We start from the raw sequence: 23,946 nt of genomic DNA on the forward strand, positions 1-23,946 counted from the left end.
AACCCCTCATCAGGATCATGATTCCCATATTTAGCAGAGAAGAACAACACATCTTTGGATACTATCAAGAACGACATAAATCTAATGCAAGCTCTCATGCACGGCGCAAGCTCACCAGGCCATACGAAAGTACCTCCTGTAAACGCCTCCATGAACGCCTACCCTGTGCATGCAGTTTCCGCGAACAGTGATATAGACCCATTCCCAAAGATATCCACAACCATATACCACCAGAATAACTGTCCTTCTAACCGTTCTTCGGAGCATAGTCCCAGATATGCGACGAATCCCAACTCTCAGTCTCCTCCTTCCTCGCCTTAGGATCATCCCCCCTCTTCTTCGCATCCTCTCTCAACACATCCAACTCGCGATCCATACCACTAATCTCCGTTCTCAGTTTATTGATAGTCTCAATCTCTTCCTTGGAGAAATTGGGGTCCTTGCCGTCCTTCTTAGCCTCCTCCTCGCGCTTGTTGAACTTATCCAGCTGGGTAAACTTCTCGTTGCGCGCATCCTGCTTCTTGAAGTACTCGTCGTACTTCTTCTGGCCGCCGAAACAGATGCCGTAGCCGTCGCAGTAACACGTGTTCATAGCCGGGCAGTGGACTTCATGGCCAGTGAAGATGTAGTGCCATATGTATTCGAAGATGCGGCCGGAGAACTGGTCGTCCATGCCCGTTGTAAGGAGCCACTTGCGGTAGTGGATGAAGCGCTCGATAGGCACTTCCTGGATGCGCTGGCGCGACACGGCGAATTGCGCGCAGCAGATTCCCGAGATGGAAGGCGGGATCGGGGCGCCCGGGTGGATCTCCTCCCAGATGTTGCGCCGCCAGTAGATCTCCTCGGGCTTGTGGAAGAAGTCGAAGTCGCCGCCGGGGCGGTCCATGTGGATCCAGTCCGGGCAGCCGGGGTCGTGGTGGCAGCGCACGTTCATGTAGCCCATGCGGGCGACGCGCTCGTGGTTGAGGCGCTGGATCATCTGCGCGGCGTCGAGGCCGAGGAGCTGGTTGTTGTGCCAGGCGTGGCGGTGGGCGTGCATGAAGATGGACGTGTCGGGGAGGTCGTCGTAGTGGTCGATGATGTACGAGAGGTAGACCTGGTCAGTTAGCGGACAGTTACAACACCTATATGTAATGACCTGATACATACCATAGCCTCGCGACCTTTGTTCTTGGGGATCTTGTGCTCGGCATTGGGGTTGTCGACTTCGTACACGACCAGCGGCGCATCGGGGATCTCCTTGTCCATCCAGCTAATGTCCTCCTTCTGCGTCTTGGGCACGATGATCTTGTACGTGTAGTTGCTGCCCGGCGGCTTCGTCTGCGCCTCTGAGAAGCGCAGCGGCAGGCCAAAGTCGAGTGGGTCACCGCGCAGCGAGGGCCGGTAGCCGTGGGCAGCGCTGCTCCCGGAGTTCCATGTTGGAATTGACGGGATTTGGTGGAGATACCACCACACGAGGCCGGCGGCGAGGAAGACGAAGACGAGCGGGATGGCCCTCGGGGGTCCGCTGAGCATGGTGGGTGACGGAACGGCTAGTAGCGAGGGCTCATTGATGGTTGTGGAGAGGTGTTCGAGACCAGGACCTACGTGATGATCATGGCGCGGGATGCAGGCGGCGCCGGGGGTGCGTTCGGCCTCGTTGTCGTCAGCTCGCCCTCGACGCAAAGGTGGATCTTCCCGTACCTGGGCCTGGTTGCGCGTCCAGATGTCACTAGGCGGGATCTGCATGTGCCAGCCTTGGACCCAACGTGAAACAGGGCGTTTGACGCTTCACCAACTACCTTCCATCGGGTGTAACGCTTGGCAGGGCAACATTACTTTGAATTATTTCAGTAGACTCTATTCCTGTCTCATTTGACTTTCACTCCCGCTTCATTCCCACCCGCCCGATTCCCCTCAACCCCCACCCCAACAACAGCCCCGTAGCGCAGCTCAACGCAAACAGATACCAGAACGCCGCACGGAACCCCTCCATAAGTGCTGCAGGACTCTGCTTCTCAACGTAACCCGAATGCTCCGTAACACTAGAGGCGATGACAGCACTGGTCGCGAGCCCTACACTTTTGCCAATCTGCGCTACCGTGTTGAAGACGCCGCCTGCGAGTCCCTGCGTCCGCGCTGGAAACACTGAGGTGATGACAAGGTTCGAGACCGTGAACAAAGCGTCCGCGCCAATGGGATTGAAGAACACAGAAAGGAACGCGCAGCTCCAGTAGGACCACTCGGGCTGTATGATGCACATAAGCAGCCCGCCAAGAGTCGTGCAAAATAATCCGACGGTTACCGCCCAGTCAGCTCGAACCCTGTGAGCAATCAGGCCCATTACCAGATTGGCGAGAGCCCCGGCTACTGGTCCGGGTAGGAACCGGATCGACGTCTGGATTGCTGACAGCTTCTGCACGTTCTGGAAGAAGAGCGTGTGGTACGACTCTACCGCGTTGAATGTTCCCCATGTGATGAAGACCCCGATGCAGATGATGCTGAAGATGCGGTTGCGCCAGAGTGAATTCGGGATGATAGCGGGCCGGCCCAGTCGTTCCTGCCTGCCAACCCAGAAAATGAATGCCGGGATGAGAGCAATCGCAGTAATGAGCAGACCGAGTGTCGTGGGCTCTCGGATTCTAGCAGTCTCTTCGGAGATCAAACTAAAGACATTAGCATCGAGCCATCAGATATGTGAGATCAACACTCACGCGAAACAGTATGAGAGGAGCGCCAATGATGCGCTTCCAAAGAGGATGCCGACCCAGTCAATTTCACTCTTCAGGCGGGACCAGACATGTGGCTGCTTGTTGTCGACTTTTGGCAGACCGAACAGCCCAAGAACAAAGACGATCGTGTTAGTGATCGCACTGAGGTGGAAACCCCACCGCCATCCGATGGTATCAGCGAAGATACCCCCGAGCACGAGTCCGAATGAGAAACCTATGGGTTGGCCACCGCCCATGGATGCGAATGCAATGTTCCTGCTCTTGCCTTCTGGAAACGTGCTGGTGATGATACTGACTGCCGAAGGAAGACAGAATGAGATGGCTACGCCGGCAAAAGCACGGAAGACAATAAGCTGTGTTCCGGTCTGCGCCAATCCACATGCTAGTGTAAAGGCGGATTGGAGAAGACATCCTACCAAATACATAGGTCGGGAGCCAACGACGTCGGCGACGGAACCGAGGAGGAGTAGAGTGCAGCCGCAGGTCAAAGCGTAGATGGAGATTGGCCTAGTATCGTCAGTATGTGAGTATGGAATATGAGATATGTCTACAAACCATAAGAGCACACTAGGTGCGAGCTCTAGTTCGCGTGCGACTGTAGGCAGAGTGACAGTCATGACACCCGACAGCATGGAGCTGACCATGGTGACACACACTACCGTGACCAAGACGATAGCAGTCGTTCCCTTGCCAGGACCATCTCGTTGTTCAGCAGCGAAAGATTCCTGGGCTACATTGATAGGACGCAAATCCTCAGCTATTGACGGCGTATCCTTGCTTCCCACATTGCCCAATGGTTTAGCTGTGAGGGCTGGAATCGACGTCTCAGGCCAGCTCACAAGTTCGATCGTTGTTGCGGTTTGTGACATGTTGAAGAAGAGGGATGATGAGTCGTTCGAAAAAAGATGGTGGAAGATGAGTCGAGACTTGCACTACATATCCTTTGAGCAAGCAAATACTAGGCGGCAAACCCTGCTATATAAGGCAGACCGATGCCGGGAAGACGATAGTGACTGCGACATCATACTCCTCGATGTAGAGTCTGACTGCAGCTCTTGGCTACGCCTTGCATCCTTGTAGGGCGTGAGCCGCTGATTAGTACATGCTCAGTACCCAGGTAGTCTGGCACAGCTCACGGCAACTCCGTGAGTGGGCAGCAAACTGGCGGTAGCCTTGTCACGACTTGGTGAAAGGCCCGCGGAACTTCTGCTAATGGTTCTTCCACAGCGCAAGAGCCGCGTCTAGATTCAGCTAGGTGAGTGAAGAGCGGAAGCTTTCCGTCGGGTGTGATGGCAGACGGAGGTTCGGCGGCGGGACTGACGCGATAAGGGAGCCGCGGCCTTATCGCGTTAGCGCCATCATGGCTGCAGGGATCTGGTACCTGACACTTGGAACTCCAAATGCTGGAGGGGACGCGGTAGAGGAGCAATTATTTTGTACCATACGCAACTGCCATTTCTGTTTTCACTGCAGATTTCCGATGCGCTGAACTGTTTCATATCACGTGGCTAAACTCAAGCCTCGTTCTCCGGCCACTTCAATCCGACGTTATGCTACACGTTGCAACTTCTTGAGATCGGGAGTTGAACTTTCGAAACATCACGACTATCGCTCGTCATTGCTACACGCCACCACGATTCCTGCCGGGCTTAGGGCGGGTTTACACGATGCGAGCTTCAGCCTCTATGCTGAGCGCGAAAGCTCTCTTAGTGCTCAGCGCTTTCAGGCACGTTGGCGCGCATGCGGCTCGTCCAGGTGTCAGTGTCGCGCTTCTGGCTTCTTTCAATCCAGCTCCATACCTAGTAGAGTTATTGTAAGCTTCGGGTGTGCCAAACGCAAGAGCCACAACTAACTCCTCCCAGAGAAACTGCTGCAGAAGAGAATGCGACGGCATACTACCCCATCCTCGACCGCGTATCCGAGGGGTACTTCGACGAGAAGACCACAGAGCAGGCGCTGTATACAGCCTTTGTGGACCTCCTGAAAAGCGACGGGCACATCACCCAGCCTGAAGCCCTCGCTTCCTTCGATCTCGCTCTCTCAATCCGATCGGCTGCGCCGCGGATAGAAGCACATTACCAGTTCTACAATACATCGGTGGAGCCTTCACTGAAGGCGGAGCAGAACGAGAAATGCGAGATTTGGGCATCGTTTCATGGGAAACAATACTGCTCCGTACACCTAGACGAGCCGTTCGGAGACATTGAGAGCGAGCGGTACGTACAAATGGCCTGGCCTATGGCAGACACTGAGACTCAAACAGGACATACAAACTACCCTTCGACCGCATACTTGGAAACAGCTCGGCTCTACCTGCGATTCTATACGCCGATATCACCGCTCCTCGATTCAAGAAATGGCACAAGACATTGAGCGACACAGCCAAACAAGGAAAGACTTCGTACCGTGTCCGGCACAAGCCTTCGTTAAAGGCACCAACAACGCCGCTGGTAGTGAACGGATACGGTGTGGAGCTACAACTGAAGCGGACCGACTACATCGTCATAGACGACAGGCAGGCTGAACAGGGAGAGAAGAGTGCTTCTCAAAAGCCAATGGGCACCGGCCTAGACGACGATGAAGACGTCGCAGACCTCAAGCCCTTGTCCAAGGACGAGGTATCCGATTTAGGGCTGAAGGCTGCCAGCTTTGTAACACAAAGCGAACAACCCATGGATACCCTCATGAAGCTCGTGCAAGACTTTCCGAAATACTCGTCCATCATCGCAGCCCACAACGCGTCGGAAGACTTCCTGGAAGAACATCTGAAGAACCGCGAGCAACTCCTCCCTACCGGGTACAATGTCATCTGGATCAACGGCGTACAGATCCCAGCCCGCGATGTGAACCCCTTCTCGCTGTTAGCACATCTGCGACGTGAACGTAAATTGATCAACGGGATACGCAGTCAGGGTCTAAGCGGTTCTGAAGTCATCTCGCTATTGTCGCATGATTCCATCGCCCAGACTCAAACGGATGCTGAACCTCAACGTTATGACTTCAGAGATGCTACCGAAGGCGGCAACGTCATCTTGTGGCTAAACGACATCGAAAACGACCCGATGTACGAAGGGTGGCCAAGTGAACTCAGGGCTGTGCGTACGATTATCCATATCATCGATCGCGAGCTAATCATAACTACAGTTACTGCAAAGAACGTATCCTGGTCAGCTGCCATCGTGTCGCAGAGACATTCACAACGCCATCGTCGCTGTCGACTTGACTTCGTCCGAGGATGTCACGACCATGCTTGAGACTATCCTCAGTCTCATCAGGCGTGGTATTCCACTGCGCTGGGGTATCGTTCCTCAGACCGCTACAACTGGTGCTCTTGAGCAGGCCAAGGTAGTTTACCATCTGCAAGACGCGTATGGACTGCCTGCTGTGATTGAATACCTTCAAGTAGTAAGTGTTGAAACCTCTTACGAAGTCGTATGTTGCGCTGACGCGAAACAGTTGGCGGATGGCAAGAAGTTGGCACACGCAGATCAAGCCACCTTCGACGCGACAGTCAAGAAAACCGCGCTCCTCGAGGGAAAGGAGGCTTTGGCCTTTGATGACGTACTGAAGTCAGAGACGCTGGATCAGCGCATCACAGGTGCCAAACAGTACCTGAAGCGTCTAGCAGCAGAAGGCCCCAAAGCCCCCGTCTTTGTCAACGGCGTACCCATTCCAGCGACCGAAGAATGGCTCGGAACACTCAGCCAAAGAGTCGGCATGGATCTTCGTCAGATTCAACAAGCAGTCTTCAACGGTAATTTCAACAGCGATAGTTGGGTTCCACAACATTTCTTGGCCTCAGCTGCTGCTAAGCGCAATCCTCTTGTCATCCCGGAGAACGAGAAGAACATCACGCTCATTAATATGGCTGAATTTGAAGAGACCCATGGCGAGGCTTATAACAAGATGCCGCGTATTCATGCATCAGAGTCTGCTAGCAAGAGTGACTGGATTCACGTCACGCTCGTGGCGGATTTCGACTCGGAGGCTGGTTTTGCTCTTCTGAAAGCACTGGCAGATTTCCGTGAGGCAAACCCCAACGTAGAGGCCGTTCTTATACACAATCCGAAAGCCGGTGCGGAGCAGTCGAACGCCTCAGAAGACATTCTAGAGACTTACATCAAATCTGACCGTAAGCTTACTACCGAAGCCCTCTCCGGGATCATGAACCGGAATGCCAACTACAGACCAACTCCCGCCAACTCCACTCTATTCTGGCAGGTTGCTGAGCCAATCTACGACGCGTTCGGTCTGAAACCGGGACAGAACGGCATGCTTGTCAACGGACGCTACGTGGGACCCATCCCAGATGATTACGGATTCTCATACGATGACGTGGAAACTTTTGTCACTTATGAGCAGGTCAAACGCATTGAGCCGTTGAACAAAGCGCTTGCCGATCTTGAACTCATGGAAAAGATCAAATCTCCAATAGATGTTGCGAAGATCCAGTCGCTGGTCGCACTTTCCACCGTGTCGGACGTTCCAGAAGGCATTTTCGAGACTGCATCAACCCTGAGGATGAGCACTTACAACAACTGGACTGCCAAGCACACCGCTATCTTCCGGGGTGACGAAAACAACGCTGTCTTCCAGATCGTGGCCTCAATTGACCCCGCGACAGAGCTCGCACAGAAGTGGGTACCAATCCTTAAAGTACTCAGCGACATGGAGGGCACACACCTCAAGCTTTTCCTCAACCCCAAGCAGATGCTTCAAGAGCTTCCTGTCAAGCGTTTCTACAGATACGTCCTCGAAGCTCGACCATCCTTTGTCGCCGATGGATCCATCGGAAGCCTTGGAACCCACTTCTATGGCATTCCCAAGGAGGCTTTGCTGAACCTTGGCATGGATGTGCCGCCCTCCTGGCTAGTTGCCCCGAAGGAGTCTGTATATGATCTCGACAACATCAAACTTAGTACCATTCCTGCTGGTACCGATGTTACCGCTGTCTATGAATTGGAGAACATCCTTATCGAGGGCCACTCTCGTGACACTACGAATGGTGGTCAGCCGCCGCGTGGTGCTGAAGTTGTTCTTGCCACTGAGCGGGATCCTCATTTCGCGGATACCATCATCATGGCTAATCTCGGTTACTTCCAGTTCAAGGCCACTCCTGGCTTTTACAACATTCAGCTCAAGAGCGGTCGCTCTCAGGAAGTTTTCAGCCTTGATAGTGCAGGCCCTATCAGCTGGGCACCCGTGCCTGGTGACGAGACTACCGAGATTGCTCTCATGAGCTTCCAGGGGGCTACAATCTTCCCGCGACTATCGCGCAAGCCAGGCCACGAGGAAACCGATGTACTCGCTCCTGAAGAATCGCTCGCATCCGAGCTTGTTGGCAAGAGCGCGCAGAAGGTCAACAAGTTCCTCGGCAAGATTGGTCTAAACTTTGACTCCGAGAAGGTTCTGCAAAAGGGCGCTGACCTGTTCTCCGGAAGCAAAGCGGCGAAGAAGGGCACGCAGGCAGACATAAACATCTTCTCCGTCGCTTCGGGCCACTTATACGAGCGCATGCTGAACATCATGATGGTATCCGTCATGAAGCACACCAAACACACCGTCAAATTCTGGTTCATCGAGCAATTCCTGTCCCCCAGCTTCAAATCCTTCCTCCCGCACATCGCCGCCGAATACGGTTTCGAATACGAAATGGTCACCTACAAATGGCCACACTGGCTGCGCGGCCAAACCGAAAAACAGCGCGAAATCTGGGGCTACAAAATCCTCTTCCTAGACGTCCTCTTCCCGCTCGACCTCGAAAAAGTCATCTTCGTCGACGCCGACCAAATCGTGCGAACAGACATGTACGAACTCGTGCAACACGACCTAGAAGGCGCCCCTTACGGTTTCACACCCATGGGCGACTCGCGCACCGAAATGGAAGGCTTCCGTTTCTGGAAAACAGGCTATTGGGCCAACTTTCTGCGTGGCCGCCCCTACCACATTTCCGCGCTGTACGTCGTAGACTTAACCCGCTTCCGCCAACTCGCCGCCGGCGACCGCCTCCGCCAGCAATACCACGCCCTCTCCGCGGACCCCAATTCCCTCTCTAACCTCGACCAAGACCTACCCAATAACATGCAGTTTAACCTCCCCATCCACAGTTTACCCCAGGAGTGGCTGTGGTGCGAGACTTGGTGTAGTGATGAGGATTTGCACAAGGCGAAGACGATTGATCTTTGTAATAATCCGCAGACTAAGGAGCCGAAGTTGGAGAGGGCGCGCAGGCAGGTGCCGGAGTGGAATGTTTATGATGGGGAGATTGCGGGGTTGGCTAGACGCGTGAAGGGGGAGGAGGAGAAGGCGGGGGTGGTGGATGTGCAGGAGGAGGAGCAGAGGAGGGAGAAGGAGGAGAAGGATGCTGAGGCTGAGAGGGAGGGGCATAGTGAATTGTGAGATAGAGGATAGATGTCGTAAGAAGAAGAATGTCTTGGTGTGAGAGGGAAGCGAGAGTTCGTTACGATATTAGAGGTGCCGCAATCGCACGAAATTTCACCGCATGTTCCTCTGTACTTGCTAAGGCTTCGTGATGCTCTTCTAGTCGGGATTGAAGCCCCTTGAGGGGGGCTGTGTGACAAGGTGATTCGGTTACGAGTAGGTATGGGCATTGGAAGCCTGCGTTGCGTAAAATGTTTGCGACAGCCTGTTAGCTACATCTTCTACCTAATCTCTTTCTTTAAAGGGGCGTCACAATGAACCTCGTAAAATGTTTGCTAGTCGGGCACAAGTCTCAATCCCTGCTCCTTCATACCTAGGTAATCGTTGTTCTTCCCCGGTAGATGGACATAATGAATAGGGTGCGCCTTCGACTCAGACTGCGGTCTTGTCCTTCGGGCAGGTCATTGAGATGGTACTTTGGTATACGGTATGATTGCGATAGGTTTGATGTAGATGAATAGAACGGAGACCAGACGTTGACTTGACGATAGAAACACGGACTTATGTACCGCATGTAATACAACAGGAATACCCTACCCAAAACTCATGCATGAAATCAGCAATGGCAATGGTTGATGTTCCGAGTGGCATCGTGACGCGCCTGCGCCTTGCCATCGAGAAGGGCCGATAGAGCCGTTTCTCCCGACCACCTTTACGATGATCGACAACCACCACGCGATGCGGTCATTACACTCCCACATCTGCACAACAAGTGCAAACACCGATAACATGTTTCCGCTCTATTCAATATCGGAAACTATGGGTACGTTGGTGAGATGAGACAGATACCACACACGATCGGGTCTCGGCTCCCCTAGCGTATACTGGTGGCTACGCCGGCACGGCTGTACCTGGGTTGGGTGGAGAAGATAGGTTCATGCCAAGACAGGTATGACATAGGTGGTCCAGCGGACAGATGACGCTGAAGACGTAATGTGGAGGTACTGCAACAGGCTGGCTGTGTGTATGTCATGGGTATATAAGGCTGGGTGCTGGTGTCTAGGAGGGACCATACATTATCAATCACTCATCACACACCAAATCTATCTACCCGAATCACCTACCCACGACCAAATCACACTTTACACCAAACCACCATCAAACATGTCCGGCCAAGGAGTTTCCCACCAGGGCATCACCGCCCCCGGTCTCAGCGAGGCGGACCAGAATATCAACAACACCACCGAGGATATCAGCAACAAGGCTTCGGGTCACAAGGCAAACTTGAGCAACCCCAGTACGCATTCCCTGAGATACCTAGCTGCGTGTTTGATGAGATGAGAGACTAACGCGTGATGCAGACACTAGCGAAGAGTCCAAGAAGAAGTCTGCTGAGGCACTCAAGGCACTTGGTGGTGAGGACGCTTTCTATGGAAAGCAGGGTAAGGGCGAGTAGGGAACTCTCTACTGCCTTGTTTGGGGAGAGATGAAGTTATGATACCATATTGAAATAAGAATATAATGTCTTTCAACGTCAATGATGCGCGCGCCTGAATGCTGCATGAGTAATGTACAGCTTATTCGTGTGCTCCATCGTACTGTACAAGTATGCTTTCAGGCGCAACTAAGGAATCGAAGCTCATAGTCGGCTATCGCATGCGTGAAAAGCGGCATGAGAACGAGACGATGGACCATCGCGTCGGCGTTCTTTCCACGCGGAAAGCGATGACGTCATCAACATCATCGTCTCCTTCCCCACACATGTCCACCCCAGCCCTGCAGCCTCACCAAACATCCATCAACAACACCAAACACCCATCTTGACTCGACCTCCCATCTCATACCTCCCCAGGTACCACCTCACACTCCCCAATCATGACATCCTCAACCCCCTCCACCACCCCCTCCATACCAACCCTCCACACCAAAGCCGAGTACCTCAAAGCCGTCATGTACGAAGGCGTCACCATCCTCGAAGGCACAGCCACCTGGTGCAAGAACTGCCACATCGTCGCCCCTGAAGTCGCAAAGATGGTGGCTGAGTACCCAAATGTCAAGTTTTATACGTATGATGTGGAGGAGTGTGAGGATATTGCGCAGGAGCTGGGGGTTAGGAGTATGCCGACGTTTAGTGTGTTTAAGGATGGGGATATTATGGAGGGGGTTACCGGGGCGAAGCCGAAGGAGGTGAGGAGGGCTATTGAGGGGTGTTTGTAGGATGGTAATTGGATAATGGGAGGATGAGGTGAGAGGAGGGGGGTGAGAGGTGAGGCTGGCGGCGATGAAAGAGTGTGCTGGCGATATCTGTCCGGTGTCTTAGAGAGGGCAATGATGGCCCATGAACTTCTGATAGTACTGCTGCTATGCGTTCTGTATTCGACATCTCTTTATCAGAAAGCGGTACAGTCGCGGTACACTGTCACGAAAGTGAAAGCTGCTTCGCCAAGCGAGGCGCCGTTTGCGCAAATACTCTCGCACACTAAACGGGCTTTTGGAAAAACCTTCCGTCTCTCATCGCACCACGCCGTTGTTTTCGTTCCAAGGCGGCTAGCCTACCAATTCGAAAGCCATCCCCTCACACGATACGATTTCCGCGACGAGATACACCTCTTACAGCCGTGTATCAGATCATCCCACGATGTCGCGAACATCAAAAAATCTACTAGATCTGGAGCGGGAAATAGAGAGTAAAATAATAGTGGTCGCTGATTACGAGGAGGCGGCGGCGCGACTACACGACACGGTTGGAGACGAGTGGAATTTAATTCTCAATGAAAGACTTCAGCGGGGTAAGGCAAGCCTGAAAGCATTGGAGGATCAGTATTTGCGTATTGCGTCGAGGCACCATGGTCGACATCTTCTCGAAGATTCCTACGTACCGGCAATCTCAGTTTCAGAACTGACGCGAGTGACCTCTGCAGAGAGGGACGCCTGGGATGATCTATGTGCCAACATACGGACGTGGAGACACATCGACAAGAGACGAATTCGTTTGGAGGAAGAGCTTCACCAGAAGCAGCGATCTAAGGAACGACATGAGCAGCTCCGATCTTACTCAAGGCGCGAAGCGACGATGGACGACCAAGCGATCGAGGAGATCCAAGAGGACATCATAGACAACACAGAAAGGATTCGAAGATGCAATCGCGAGTACGATTACCTTTCAGCAAGAGCATATAGGAAGATGACGGCGGCGAATCGCGCAGCAAAGAGTCATCTCACAATGCCTGGTTTTGGCAGATGGGCCCCTGTGCGCGCGCCTGTCGCAGTCGCTGTTACACCCGAATCTGCAAACATCGCAGTCACTACTGCTCCCGCACCAACAAACGTCGCAGTCACCGCTACGCAGGTCAGGGTCTCGGATATAACTGCCCGAGTGGAAGCCGCCGCCAGAAATACAGAGATGGGCACAGCTTCTGGCGCTGTAGCCTCAAGGCCCAAAACCAAGACCGCTGTCGTCAAGTTGGACGAGAGACTGTCGAGCCTTACACTGTGTCCCCACCTGGAACAATATGCAGATGTCAAGCCCGTCCCCCAGGACAATTTCAGTATCGGTGACATCGGCTGGTTTCCTGTTCTGCGCCCCTCGTTGTCGGTGTCTTCCTCCGACATCCACACTGAGTTCGGTTACATCTGCGCCAAATCCTATCCAGTCATCATTGTGGAGTACCTGGATGACTGCATGTTGGGTCTGATCATCTCCACGTCACATGGAAATGGTTTGCGTTTGAAAGGCGAATCTATTAGACATCGAAGCGTCCCCGTCGTCGACCAGTCTTCAAGTTCCCCCGTACCTGACCAGCCTAGTTGGGGCGCCGATCTTTCTCCCAGGCAAACAATTCGTGTCGAGAACCTCAATGGTTAATATCGTCCTCCCGCAAGCGCTTACATCGACATGCTAAATGCGATCATGATACCTTATGACTCAAGGTTTCAAAAGGAGGGGGCTATAGTGAAGGACGACGTTCTTGCTTTGCAGCGTATGAGACTGTCGGCTCTCCTTATGAACTCTGACGCTGGAGGATTTGGAAGTTGCAGCAGTCTCTGGAATTACTGGACAGGATGGTTGAGAGACGTGACTGGCTTTGAAAATTAAGCTGACAACTGGGTGGTCTCTGGGTAAAGATGGATGTGAATCGGCGAGGAGAATTGCAATGGAAAAGGAAGATCCGCGCGGAGACGTTGCTCAAGGACGGGTTTGAGAAAACACATGGCCTACATACCTCGCGTTGAGTTTCAAGCGTCAGTCTAGTTGCGACTTTGAACAACATAAATATCCTGTATGTGGGTATCGATGTTGTTTGTCTTGCATTGGAAAGTAAGCATAAGAATGTGTCATTTCTCTTCACATGACACGCCTGTACAAAGTAAATATTGAACATGCATTCCCATCAAACAGACATTCTGTAATCTCTATATCTCGTGGTATCTTGCGAATTACAACCTTCCCTCCAGCCCCAGTCCACCTTCCAAAATTACACACCACTGCCCTTCCCAACCCATCTCATCCCATTGACGCCCATCTCACCCACTACCAGCAGAAGAAGCAACAGGCGTATTCAACATCCCCGCACTAGCCTCATTCTCCAAACTAATCTTCATCTCCAACCAACTATAAAAACTCGCGCTCTTGCAAAAACTCTCATAAAGCCCATCCCTTGCCCTATGTCTCTGCAGCGGGTTCGACCCGCGAAACTTGACACTCGTCCCATACTTGCTCACACTGCTCATCAGGTCCGGGACGTGGAAACTGGCGTACCGGTTTGCGCCACCGGGCGTAACGACGTTGGAGGTAGCGAGGTAGCGGTTTATGGGCGCGATGAACTGTGCGGTGAGCTCCGCAAAGTGGCGCCGGATTATGGGGCCTAGCTCGCGGGTTTGGTCGCCGAGTTTGAGTAGGGATTCGATTTGCGATACGACTGCAGGGTCTGATTTTAGGAAGCGTTTGGAGGGCGTGTGGACTTCGATGCCGCCGCCGGGGAGGTCGAGGAGGGCGTTGCGGCTGGATTTGTGGTGGAGGGAGTGGTGGCGGCGTGTTGGGACGGGGCCGTCGAAATTTTGCAGATACAAAATGTGTGGCCGCGCTTTGTGGCTGGCTTCTGCGGCGGCGACGATGCGTTTGAGTAAGAAGGGGTTTGTGACGCCGATGATGAAGGAGGTTGGGGTGCCGCCGTCGATGCCGATGCTTTTGAAGTTGGCTTGCATGGTCATGTAGGGTTTCACTACGCCGGCATAGGGTACGGGGCAGATGAGGTCGACGAGGGAGGAGACGGCTTCGCTGGCTAGTTGGGGGGACTTTGCGATGACGATGACGCTTTCACAAAGGATGAGTTTCTCGTAGAGCACGTAGAGGTCCGTGATGCAGGGCATGTAGTGCATGATGTTGTCCCAGGAGCCGACGGGTTCGTAGGCGTAGATGGAGAGGGGTATGTCGGAGATTAGTGGCGTGGGTCCTGGGAGTCCTTGGAGAGGGAAGGCGCGATGTGGTGCGATGTCCAAAGTTAACATGCTGCCCATGAAGGGGAGATCGTGACGTCCGAGTGCTGGGGGCGCCCATGTGTTCATCTGTGAGAATGCAGCTTCTAAAGTCGTTGGGTCGCTGAGGGGTCCGGACTCTGTCATCTTCTGTAAGATGCGATGATGGAAGGAAGTGAAGTTGTGGTGGGAAATCATGACCAGTGTTCTTTGATTGAAACTCCTCTTCATCGTATCGTCAAACTCTTGGCGGAAGATACACGAGCCGTAGAGGGTGTCTGGGCTGCCATGAGGGGCATTTGGCGAAGTCAGTTTGATGTCGGGCGAGTTGTTGGTGATGGCGAAGTCGTAACAGAGGTCTTCGGCGGTCTCTGTGTTCTGTTGCTCAGGAAAACTAGATGCGACTTAGATTGTACCACTCGGAACTGGCGGACGAATGTACCTGTTGAAGCATATAGCACTCAGGTCGGCCGTCGTAAAGGGCACATCTGGAGGGTATAGAATCTCGATTTCTGGGCTACAAACTCAATACATTACTCTCCGAAGACATGGCATTCGGATAACCTACCCGATATCAACATTGAAGTTGCAGACTATGCTGCTGATGTAAGTACTCGTCACTCGGGAGACGAACAAGACTTACAAAGCCACGGCCCAGTGCTTGAACCCGCCTGTCGCGATGGGCGAGACCTTGGGCTCCCTCAGTTTCTCCATGTCATCCTCTCGCCGCGAGCGACGGTGGGCGTTCAGGAATTTATTCTTGAACTTTTCCATGTCGACGCTGGTCGCACCTGACAGGGGCAGGTGAACCCAAGGGTGATGTGAGGCGGCGATGACGGCGAAGGGTGTTGGTCAGAGCGAGCGAGTGACTTGGAAGACTAAGCGCCTAGCGGAAAGGGGAGCTGCCAATCGCCATGACACTGGGGGTCGTGAGAATGGGCAGAGGGCAGTCGTCGAGACATGCCTTGGGCATCTGCTCGGGGTTGCTTTTGGAAATGTCTCGTTTATCGGCGGGTGCTAGTGACAAGGATAGGCGGTTGTGTAGGAAGGCACGATGACGTGTGTGCCTTCCGTTAAAAGCGCAGATCCCTGTCGTGACCCCGTCGGCTCGAGCATCGTGGTTTACACCGTGAAGGGCTGCACGTTCCTCCTCGCCCTGCTTCACGACGCTCCCGATACCCCGCACGCTGTTACTCCAAGATGCGATAGGCTAGCCGCTGCACCATGTAGACTTGTCCTGCCCGCGACCTCACCATGGACGTCAATATCACTAAAGCCCTCAACGACAAGCTCTACGACAAGCGCAAGAGCGGCGCGCTCGAGCTCGAAGGCCTCATCCGCGACGCCCTCGCCGCCCAGGACCACGACAGGATAGCCCGCATCGTGCGCCAGCTGTGCCAGGAGTACGCCTATGCCGTCCACCAGCCCCACGCCCGCAACGGCGGCCTGATAGGGCTGGCTGCCGCCTCGATAGCCCTGGGCCCGGTGCGTAGACATATCTGATACACAGCTTGATATCCCTACTAACATTTCGCCAGGAAGTCGCTCGCTATCTCGAAGAAATCGTGCCCCCGGTCCTCGCGTGCTTCAGCGATCAAGATGCCCGCGTCAGGTACTATGCGTGCGAGAGCATGTACAACATCGCAAAGGTCGCCAAGGGCGAGATACTCGTATACTTTAACCAGGTCTTCGATGCCCTGTGCAAGGTGAGAAGACCCATAATGCCTCCTGCAACTGGTGAGACAAGGCTAACACGGCCCGGACCGTCCAGATGGCTGCAGATTCGGAGCTCTCAGTCAAGAACGGCGCAGAACTGCTCGACCGTCTAATCAAGGACATCGTCTCCGAGTCGGCTGCCAGCTACGTATCTGTCCTACACGACATGCCCGACCAAGAAGACCCCGAAGACGAGCCCCACCCATTCGCTTTCAACCTCGAACGCTTCCTGCCCCTCCTCGAAGAACGCATCTATGTCCTTAATCCGTTCACACGTTCCTTCCTGGTAGCATGGATCACACTACTCGACTCCATACCCGACCTCGAGCTCATCGCTCACCTCCCTCGCTTCCTCGGTGGCCTCTTCAGATTCCTGAGCGACACCAACCAAGATGTATACACCATGACGCAGGCGGCATTGGACAGGTTCTTAAGCGAGATCAAGAAAATCGCCCGCATCAAGAAGGGCATAGCAGAAAGCAAGAGGAGCAACGGCAAGGACGATCGCAGGAACTCTACGGGTAGCATCCATAGTGGCAGCGAAGCGACAGACAGCACCCCTCTCGAGCTGGACGATTCGATCAACGACAAGGGCGAGGCAAGCGGAGAGAGCGGCTCCATCTCTGGCGACAGCGGAAAGTCTGTCAACGGCGACGGAAACTGGATACCTGGCCAGGATGTGCACGTAGACCATCCCAAGATCCTTGAGATTCTAGTCGACTTCCTGGTGCCCCCATCAGGTGGGTTTAACAAATACTCTATACAAGGATCGAAGCTGACTGGTGTAGGCACAGAAGAAGAGCAGACTGAAATACTGCTCACGGCACTCCGCTGGATAGACAACTTCTTCGACATTTGCCCAGAGGACATCATGCCGTTTGTTCCCAGTCTATTGTCGCACGTCCTGCCGCGCATGTCGCACGACGTCGACACCGTTCGCAAAGCTGCAGTCAAGGTCAACGCCTCGTTGATGGACTATATACTGTCATTATCTGACGATGACCGCCCCCGCGATGGTGCTGCAGGTGGACAGATTCAGCTACCGCCTTCCCTATCTGAGCTAGGTAAAGAGCTCACCGGCACGCAGCGGCGCGATTCTAATCTATCTGGCCGATTGCTCAAGGCAGTCATCCGCGATCAAGCAAACAAGGCTGAATCGCCAGATGGCAAGGGTACGCGATCGCCCACACCAGCAGAGGAGCGAGGCCCATCCCCGCGTCCAATACCAGAGCTGGACTACCAAGCTGCTGTCAGCGCTTTGACGCTGCAGTTCTTGAATGAACACGAAGCCACTCGCGTTGCGGCCATAGCATGGCTGATAATGCTCCATAGAATGGCACCTGGCAGAGTGAGTGTAAACATGCTGGCAATAAGGCAATTGCTAACAATCTCAAGATACTGACAGTGGACGACGGCACATTCCCTGCATTGCTGAAGACGCTTTCGGACCCTTCAGATGCAGTCGTTACGCGCGACTTGCTTCTTCTATCACAGATCTCACTGCACAGCGATGATACCTACTTCACTTCATTCATGGTTAATCTCCTGAAGCTGTTCTGTACAGACCGCCGACTCCTCGAAACTCGTGGTAACCTCATCATCAGACAGCTCTGCATAACATTGAGTGCTGAGCGTATATACCGTACCATGGCTGATTGCCTTGCGAAGGACGAGGATGTCGAATTTGCCAGTATCATGGTGCAGAACCTCAACAACAATCTCATTACTGCCCCAGAGCTTGCTGATCTACGAAGACGACTCAGGAACCTCGACAACAAGGATGGCCAATCGTTCTTTGTCATTCTGTTCAAGGCGTGGTGCAACAACGCCGTCGCTACCTTCTCACTGTGTCTACTTGCCCAAGCTTATGAGCAAGCATACCATCTGCTTCAAGTTTTGTATGTTCCTCAACGTGGTATTCAACGGGCATTACTGACTGTGATAGTGCGGACCTTGAGATGACCGTCAACATGCTCATCCAAATCGACAAGCTCGTCCAGCTACTCGAGTCTCCCGTCTTCACATGTAAGAACCTCTCCTCGAACCGTGGCACCTTACTGACTGTAGTGACTAGACCTGCGCATGCAGCTCCTGGAGCCAGAGCGATACCCGCACCTCTACAAGTGCATGTACGGCCTGCTCATGCTGCTGCCTCAATCGTCAGCGTTTGCAGCGCTCAAGAACCGTCTTAACAGCGTCTCGGCCATTGGCTACCTGCATATTGCGCCGCAGCGCAGCAGCTCGACGTATGTGCACCCTTCCTCCTCCTCCCCTACCCTAAACCACTTGCGGCAAAAAAGCTCAGAAGTTGGCTCGAACAGCAGTGCTAGCAGCGGCATTCCATCCTCTGCAGGATCCAATGTTTCGACATTCGAACGCCCTGGCCGCTTGAAGCCAAGAGATGGTCTGGGTGGCCCCGAGGCTGGTGGAACCGTGAAGTGGTCAGAGCTGCTCGACAGGTTTAAGCAGACGCAGGAGAAGGCGAGACGCACTCAGCGGATGGCCAGCATGGGTGAAGAGGAAGAGATGCAGGAGAAGATGGGCCCCAGGGCACCTACGCCGAGTGCACCTCCCAAGAGCGTTGCTGGGCTGAGACCCGGTAGTCCTGCGAACGCGATGCGACCCCCACCCCAACCTGCGCCACCGGGTCCAGTGCAGGGCCATAAGCCAAGGTCTAGCCTGAGCAACCTTGGGCGGTTCGCTGGGGGTGTAGCCGGAAGAAGGAAGGATAAGAAGTAAACGTTGAGACTTATTTCTAGCTTGTGATTTGTGCGTTGGCGCGGGGGGACTTCAACTGCATTGCAGGCGTTGTTTGGGGAGCAGTAATGATGGGTATTCTTCCAAGCATGAATTGGCGTAATCTGAATCACATCTTCAACGATGCTTGCCCTTTCTGAACCTGACTCCATCCACGTCTTTCTCTTTCCACCCTGTTGTGTCCCCCTCCTTACCCTCGTCCTCGCCCAGTACCCATGTCTTGACTATCTCCTTAATCTCCGGCTTCTTCTTTTCTAAGCGCTTTGCTTCCCGCACCTTCCTCACATACCCACTGTATACAGCTACCTCGGCAACTGCAATACCCAACGATCCTCCCATGCTCAGTCCTAGTCTACTGCCTACACTCCAGTGTCGCGCTGCTACCCATATGAATACTGCCACACACACAACCGAGACCAAGATGTTTATGATGAGGATGATCTGGCGATGCACTTCCTCATATGATAGTTCGTCTTCCTCGCTAGTAGTCTGTGTTGCTCCAATCGAGAATGGTTCTGGGGCGCGGGGGAAGCGCTGAGAGAAGGATTCGCGTGTTGGCGGCGGGTGTAGCATGCGTTCATAAGAGAGGGCTTCTTGCTCGGCGCGGAGACGGGCCATTAGGGCGTGGTATTCGGGGGTTTGCGTGGGCTTGGGGGGAGGCGGTGGGATGTAGATTGTTGTGTTGTGCAGGAGGGCGGCGAGGGTCGTTGGCGTGGGAGATGAGGTGTCTTCTGTGGTCTCTGAAGTGTCTTTGGTGTCTTTGTCGACATGCTTCTTCAGCAGCTTTGACAGGTCGATCAACTGGCTGTGGGAGATGGGATTCCCGACTTTGGGCTCCGCAAGCGAGGGCTCGTCGGCATGCTGGAGTTTCTCGTAGTCGTCGGCGGATACGTGTTTGGCTGTTGCGACTGCCCGGACGATACCGGGAGTCATAGTAAGCAGGACCATGGCTGTGTGGAGTGTGTTGTGTAGACGGTAAGAAACAGCGTCACAGGCACGCGCCATAGACGACGCGACAGGGATGTGCGGCGACCGAGGGGAGCTAGCGTTCGGAACGTCATGGATATTTTGACTTCGACAAATCTAGCCGATAGCTGCGGGCGAACATATCACTAGCCCACTTCACCACCACCACCCACTCTGTGTGTTCCGAGACGCTGCTCCAACCCCTCAATTGCACCGTGTCTGCCCGTTTCAGACAAAGTTTCACGGCCCAACCCCCCATGACGAGCCGCACACCCCGGCTCGCGACGTCCATCGCGCGACAGCAAACTTCGTCACTATCGCACATCTCAACATGTCCCTACCGTAACGCCGCCCTCGCCCGCTCAATACACACGCAGAAAAATGCGACACCAAGCCTCCACCACCCCTCGCGGCGGCGAAACCAGTCGTCCTGGGCCGCCGCCGCCCACGTAGCGCAAAACGTCATGTCGTCGCCGCCACCGGATGCGCCCATCAAGATGGACCCCTTCCAAACCGTCGCCCGCGAGATGAAGTTCCTCACCGGAAACATACGATCCCTACTTGGATCCGGGCACCCCACCCTCGACACCGTCGCAAAGTACTACACCCAGAGCGAAGGAAAATACGTGCGCCCCATGCTCGTCCTGCTCATGAGCCGAGCCACAGCCCTCACACCGCGGAGTTCAAGACGGGACTTGGGAATTGGGAGTCAAAGCGCGGATATCTCGATTACCAATCCACGGATCCTGGCAGATGAGAACCCGGATCAAAGTCCTATTAGCAGTATACGACATGACTCTGCGTATACGGCTGAAGACAGCGATATCCTCCCTTCCCAACGCCGCCTCGCGGAAATCACAGAATTGATTCACACGGCTAGTTTACTCCACGACGATGTAATCGACCACTCCGTCTCCCGCCGCGCCGCACCCAGCGCGAACATTGAATTCGGCAATAAAATGGCCGTTCTGGCTGGCGATTTCCTGCTTGGCCGTGCCTCCGTCGCACTCGCCCGTCTCCGCGACCCAGAAGTCACAGAACTCCTCGCTACCGTCATCGCAAACCTCGTCGAGGGCGAATTCATGCAGCTCAAAAACACGGCTCGGGACGAGAAGAACCCCAGTTGGACAGAAGACACAGTAGCATACTACCTCCAAAAAACATACCTCAAATCCGCGTCCCTCATCTCGAAGAGCTGTCGCGCCGCCGCTATCCTGGGTGGCTCGAGTCCCGAGGTCGTGGAGGCGGCGTATCTGTATGGAAAGAACCTGGGTCTTGCATTCCAGCTCGTAGACGATATGCTGGATTACACGGTTAGCGAAGCGGAGCTCGGGAAGCCAGCGGGTGCGGATTTGGAATTGGGACTTGCGACTGCGCCGTTGTTGTTTGCGTGGAAGGAGGAGAGTAGTTTGGGGAAATTGGTTGGGCGGAAGTTTTCTGAGGAGGGGGATGTTCAGAGGGTAAGTCTTGGAATATGCCCCGCATTGTGCGGGGAGTTGAGAAGAGTGGGAGTTGCTAATCGTTTGACACAGGCTCGCGAAATCGTTTCTCAAAGTTCGGGTCTGGAGCAAACCCGCGCTCTGGCACAAGACTACGTCGACAAAGCCATCGAGGCTATCTCCTTCTTCCCCGAAAGCGAAGCCAAGACCGGATTGGTGGATATGTGCACCAAGGTTATGAAGAGGAGAAAGTGAACAAAGACTCGGAATCATATAAACGACACTCATCCAAAAGCAGCATCTTCGTTTGAGCCATTTGCAGAATATCTGTATGAATACCATTTGCAGGTCGATACATGGCACGGCGCGGCATTTCGCGATATGAGGACAACGCATCCAGAATCTGACGAACAATGGTGGTCATGTTTCACGCATCGATGGTACTGGAGTGCTGCACTACGATGCGTCAACTTGCTGACGCGGGTCTACGGGTTCACGATCGATGCCTGGCGGAGATACACTCTACTTCTGTATATATACATGTTTACGAAATACTAGAGAGGGCATAGTCAGGGATTCCATTGGGAGTCCAAACATATGTTTATATATCGTTTTCGAACGGCCGCACGACCTGTCCCTTTTCTTGCAGGTGGTCTTTAACTTGTTTGACTGTGTATTCGCCTCTGTGGAACTGCAACATGTTAGTCACTATATCCATGTTCGGAATGAAAGTAGAATGGATACTCACCATTCCAGCACCCAACGCAGCATCCGTCTTCGTCTTGGCAAACACCTCTTCGAAATGACCGGGGTGTCCTGCGCCACTACTCGCGATAACAGGGATCTTGATCGCGTCTTTGACGTCGTTGATGAGCTCTGTGTCGAATCCACTGTTGCTTCCGTCTTTGTCGATGCAGTTTAACAGGATCTCTCCTGCGCCCATGGCTTCGACTGCGGTGACGAGTTGGCGGACGTCGAAGTCGCGGCCCTCGCGTCCGCCCTTGATGGTGCATTGGTACCAGCAGTATTCCTCGCCGTTGGGACCTGGAGTTGTGGTTTTGATAGTGTGGTGGGGAGTCGCGTCGGGCGAGGGGACGTATACGCGCTTGGGGTCTACGCTGATGACGACGGCTTGTCTGCCGTAGGCAGATGAGATGGTTTCTATGGCCGTGGCGCCAGAGAGTTTGCTGCCTCGCGCGTAGTATTCCTCGGCTGCGGTGACGGCGTCAGAGCCTATGCTTACTTTGTCCGCGCCGGACTTGAAGTACATGGTCGCGATGTCAAGAGCAGAGATCTTGCTTCCGTCTGTGTCTACCGTGTCGCGTATGCCTCCACCGATCGTCAGAGGCACGAAAACGGTTTCGCTGGTTCGGCGCAGAATCTCGAGCATGGGTGTGTCGGCTACGGGGCAGTTGCGGAAGGATGTGATGTTCAAGAAAGTGACTTCGTCGGCGCCTTGTTCGTAGTATTTCTTAGCCATTTCGACGGGCTTGCCTAGGTTGCGCACTCCGCCGCCGGCTCCTTCCTTTTCGCGGACATCGTATTGGTCGCCTTTTGTTACTACGAGGTCTCCTTGGTCGTTGGTTCGTACGTCGAGACAGGCGATGACGCGTCTTGTTAGGCCTTCTTTTGTTTCGGCGGCTGATGGCTTTTCCGGTAGCTTCTGTGATATGTTGCCATCCAACCAAGCCTTTAGGACGCGTAGACCTGCTGCGCCGCTCTTCTCAGGGTGGAACTGTGTGGCGAAGATGTTTCCCTTTGCGACTGCGCCGATGAACTCCTCGTCGCCGTACCGTGCTGTAGCGACTGCCCAGCCATCCTTCTCTAACAGACCCTCCTCATATATCGCGGCGTAGGAGTGGACATAGTAGTATTTCGACGTCGGTCGCAGCCCGTACAATGAGTCATCCGTGACTTCTCCGGTGCGCGATGTGTTTGCGCTGTTCCATCCGATGTGCGGTACGCTCTTGTCTGCGTCCTGGAACTTCCGTAATCGCATAGGGATTACCCCCAGACCCTTCACCTCAGGACTCTCCTCCGAGCCTTCAAACAATGCCTGCACACCGACGCATATTCCCATGAAAGGTTTCCCCGCCCTGATGTGTTCGCGGATGGGTTCGACGTAGCCGGCTTTCTCTAGCTGGGACATGCAGTGGCCGAAGTGGCCGACGCCGGGAATAATGAGTTTCTAGGGGCGATGCTGCATCAGCACTTGTCAATTGTTGCGCGCGTCTTGGTGAGAGGGCGGTGGTACCTCGGCAGAGGGCACGTCCGCGGGCGTCTTGACCCATTCGACGGTGTAGCCAACCTTCTCGATGGCATTGACGAGGGAGCGGACGTTGCCGGCGACGTAGTCGAGCAAGTGAACTGTCGGCATATTCGTGGATGCGTTCAGAGGAATGACTGTAGGATGTTTGACTCGAAGAGTGAAAAGTAATTTGGATGCACCCCACGCGTCATTGGAGGGGCAGTCGCGCTACTGCTAGCGCCCGCTGCACCCC

At 54.0% G+C, this 23,946-nt stretch overlaps 11 protein-coding genes across 11 annotated transcripts; 6 read left to right on the forward strand and 5 right to left on the reverse strand.

The window, feature by feature from the left end:
- Positions 1–247: 247 nt before the first annotated feature.
- On the reverse strand, positions 248–1,515 carry J4E86_010175 (uncharacterized protein; the record flags this gene model as incomplete). Its single annotated transcript, XM_051450674.1, has 2 exons — positions 248–1,096; positions 1,150–1,515. 2 exons carry the CDS (start codon positions 1,513–1,515, stop codon positions 248–250), a joined length of 1,215 nt encoding a protein of 404 aa, XP_051298189.1.
- A 346-nt stretch (positions 1,516–1,861) lies between these two features.
- On the reverse strand, positions 1,862–3,580 carry J4E86_010176 (uncharacterized protein; the record flags this gene model as incomplete). The annotated part of the gene is made up of 3 exons (XM_051450675.1): positions 1,862–2,645; positions 2,694–3,218; positions 3,267–3,580. 3 exons carry the CDS (start codon positions 3,578–3,580, stop codon positions 1,862–1,864), a joined length of 1,623 nt encoding a protein of 540 aa, XP_051298190.1.
- Positions 3,581–4,396: 816 nt separating this feature from the next.
- Positions 4,397–9,110, forward strand: J4E86_010177 (uncharacterized protein; the record flags this gene model as incomplete). The annotated part of the gene is made up of 5 exons (XM_051450676.1): positions 4,397–4,524; positions 4,574–4,927; positions 4,975–5,806; positions 5,856–6,116; positions 6,168–9,110. The coding sequence occupies 5 exons, from the start codon at positions 4,397–4,399 to the stop codon at positions 9,108–9,110; spliced, it is 4,518 nt and encodes a 1,505-aa protein (XP_051298191.1).
- Positions 9,111–10,256: 1,146 nt separating this feature from the next.
- J4E86_010178 (uncharacterized protein) lies at positions 10,257–10,548 on the forward strand (the record flags this gene model as incomplete). The annotated part of the gene is made up of 2 exons (XM_051450677.1): positions 10,257–10,389; positions 10,454–10,548. 2 exons carry the CDS (start codon positions 10,257–10,259, stop codon positions 10,546–10,548), a joined length of 228 nt encoding a protein of 75 aa, XP_051298192.1.
- Positions 10,549–10,967: 419 nt separating this feature from the next.
- On the forward strand, positions 10,968–11,296 carry J4E86_010179 (uncharacterized protein; the record flags this gene model as incomplete). Its single annotated transcript, XM_051450678.1, has 2 exons — positions 10,968–11,208; positions 11,235–11,296. The coding sequence occupies 2 exons, from the start codon at positions 10,968–10,970 to the stop codon at positions 11,294–11,296; spliced, it is 303 nt and encodes a 100-aa protein (XP_051298193.1).
- Positions 11,297–12,165: 869 nt separating this feature from the next.
- J4E86_010180 (uncharacterized protein) lies at positions 12,166–12,957 on the forward strand (the record flags this gene model as incomplete). Its single annotated transcript, XM_051450679.1, has 1 exon — positions 12,166–12,957. The coding sequence occupies one exon, from the start codon at positions 12,166–12,168 to the stop codon at positions 12,955–12,957; it is 792 nt and encodes a 263-aa protein (XP_051298194.1).
- Positions 12,958–13,616: 659 nt separating this feature from the next.
- J4E86_010181 (uncharacterized protein) lies at positions 13,617–15,341 on the reverse strand (the record flags this gene model as incomplete). The annotated part of the gene is made up of 4 exons (XM_051450680.1): positions 13,617–14,961; positions 15,010–15,084; positions 15,136–15,165; positions 15,211–15,341. 4 exons carry the CDS (start codon positions 15,339–15,341, stop codon positions 13,617–13,619), a joined length of 1,581 nt encoding a protein of 526 aa, XP_051298195.1.
- Positions 15,342–15,821: 480 nt separating this feature from the next.
- Positions 15,822–19,022, forward strand: J4E86_010182 (uncharacterized protein; the record flags this gene model as incomplete). Its single annotated transcript, XM_051450681.1, has 7 exons — positions 15,822–16,052; positions 16,106–16,273; positions 16,339–17,023; positions 17,072–17,631; positions 17,679–18,181; positions 18,229–18,308; positions 18,358–19,022. 7 exons carry the CDS (start codon positions 15,822–15,824, stop codon positions 19,020–19,022), a joined length of 2,892 nt encoding a protein of 963 aa, XP_051298196.1.
- Positions 19,023–19,157: 135 nt separating this feature from the next.
- Positions 19,158–19,988, reverse strand: J4E86_010183 (uncharacterized protein; the record flags this gene model as incomplete). The annotated part of the gene is made up of 1 exon (XM_051450682.1): positions 19,158–19,988. One exon carries the CDS (start codon positions 19,986–19,988, stop codon positions 19,158–19,160), a length of 831 nt encoding a protein of 276 aa, XP_051298197.1.
- A 275-nt stretch (positions 19,989–20,263) lies between these two features.
- On the forward strand, positions 20,264–21,700 carry J4E86_010184 (uncharacterized protein; the record flags this gene model as incomplete). The annotated part of the gene is made up of 2 exons (XM_051450683.1): positions 20,264–21,466; positions 21,539–21,700. 2 exons carry the CDS (start codon positions 20,264–20,266, stop codon positions 21,698–21,700), a joined length of 1,365 nt encoding a protein of 454 aa, XP_051298198.1.
- A 346-nt stretch (positions 21,701–22,046) lies between these two features.
- On the reverse strand, positions 22,047–23,822 carry J4E86_010185 (uncharacterized protein; the record flags this gene model as incomplete). Its single annotated transcript, XM_051450684.1, has 3 exons — positions 22,047–22,136; positions 22,194–23,633; positions 23,700–23,822. The coding sequence occupies 3 exons, from the start codon at positions 23,820–23,822 to the stop codon at positions 22,047–22,049; spliced, it is 1,653 nt and encodes a 550-aa protein (XP_051298199.1).
- Positions 23,823–23,946: the final 124 nt, after the last annotated feature.

Source organism: Alternaria arbusti (genome assembly GCF_024043155.1).
Source record: "Alternaria arbusti strain BMP 1465 chromosome Unknown scaffold_20, whole genome shotgun sequence".
In the NCBI taxonomy this organism is placed as follows: domain Eukaryota; kingdom Fungi; phylum Ascomycota; class Dothideomycetes; order Pleosporales; family Pleosporaceae; genus Alternaria; species Alternaria arbusti.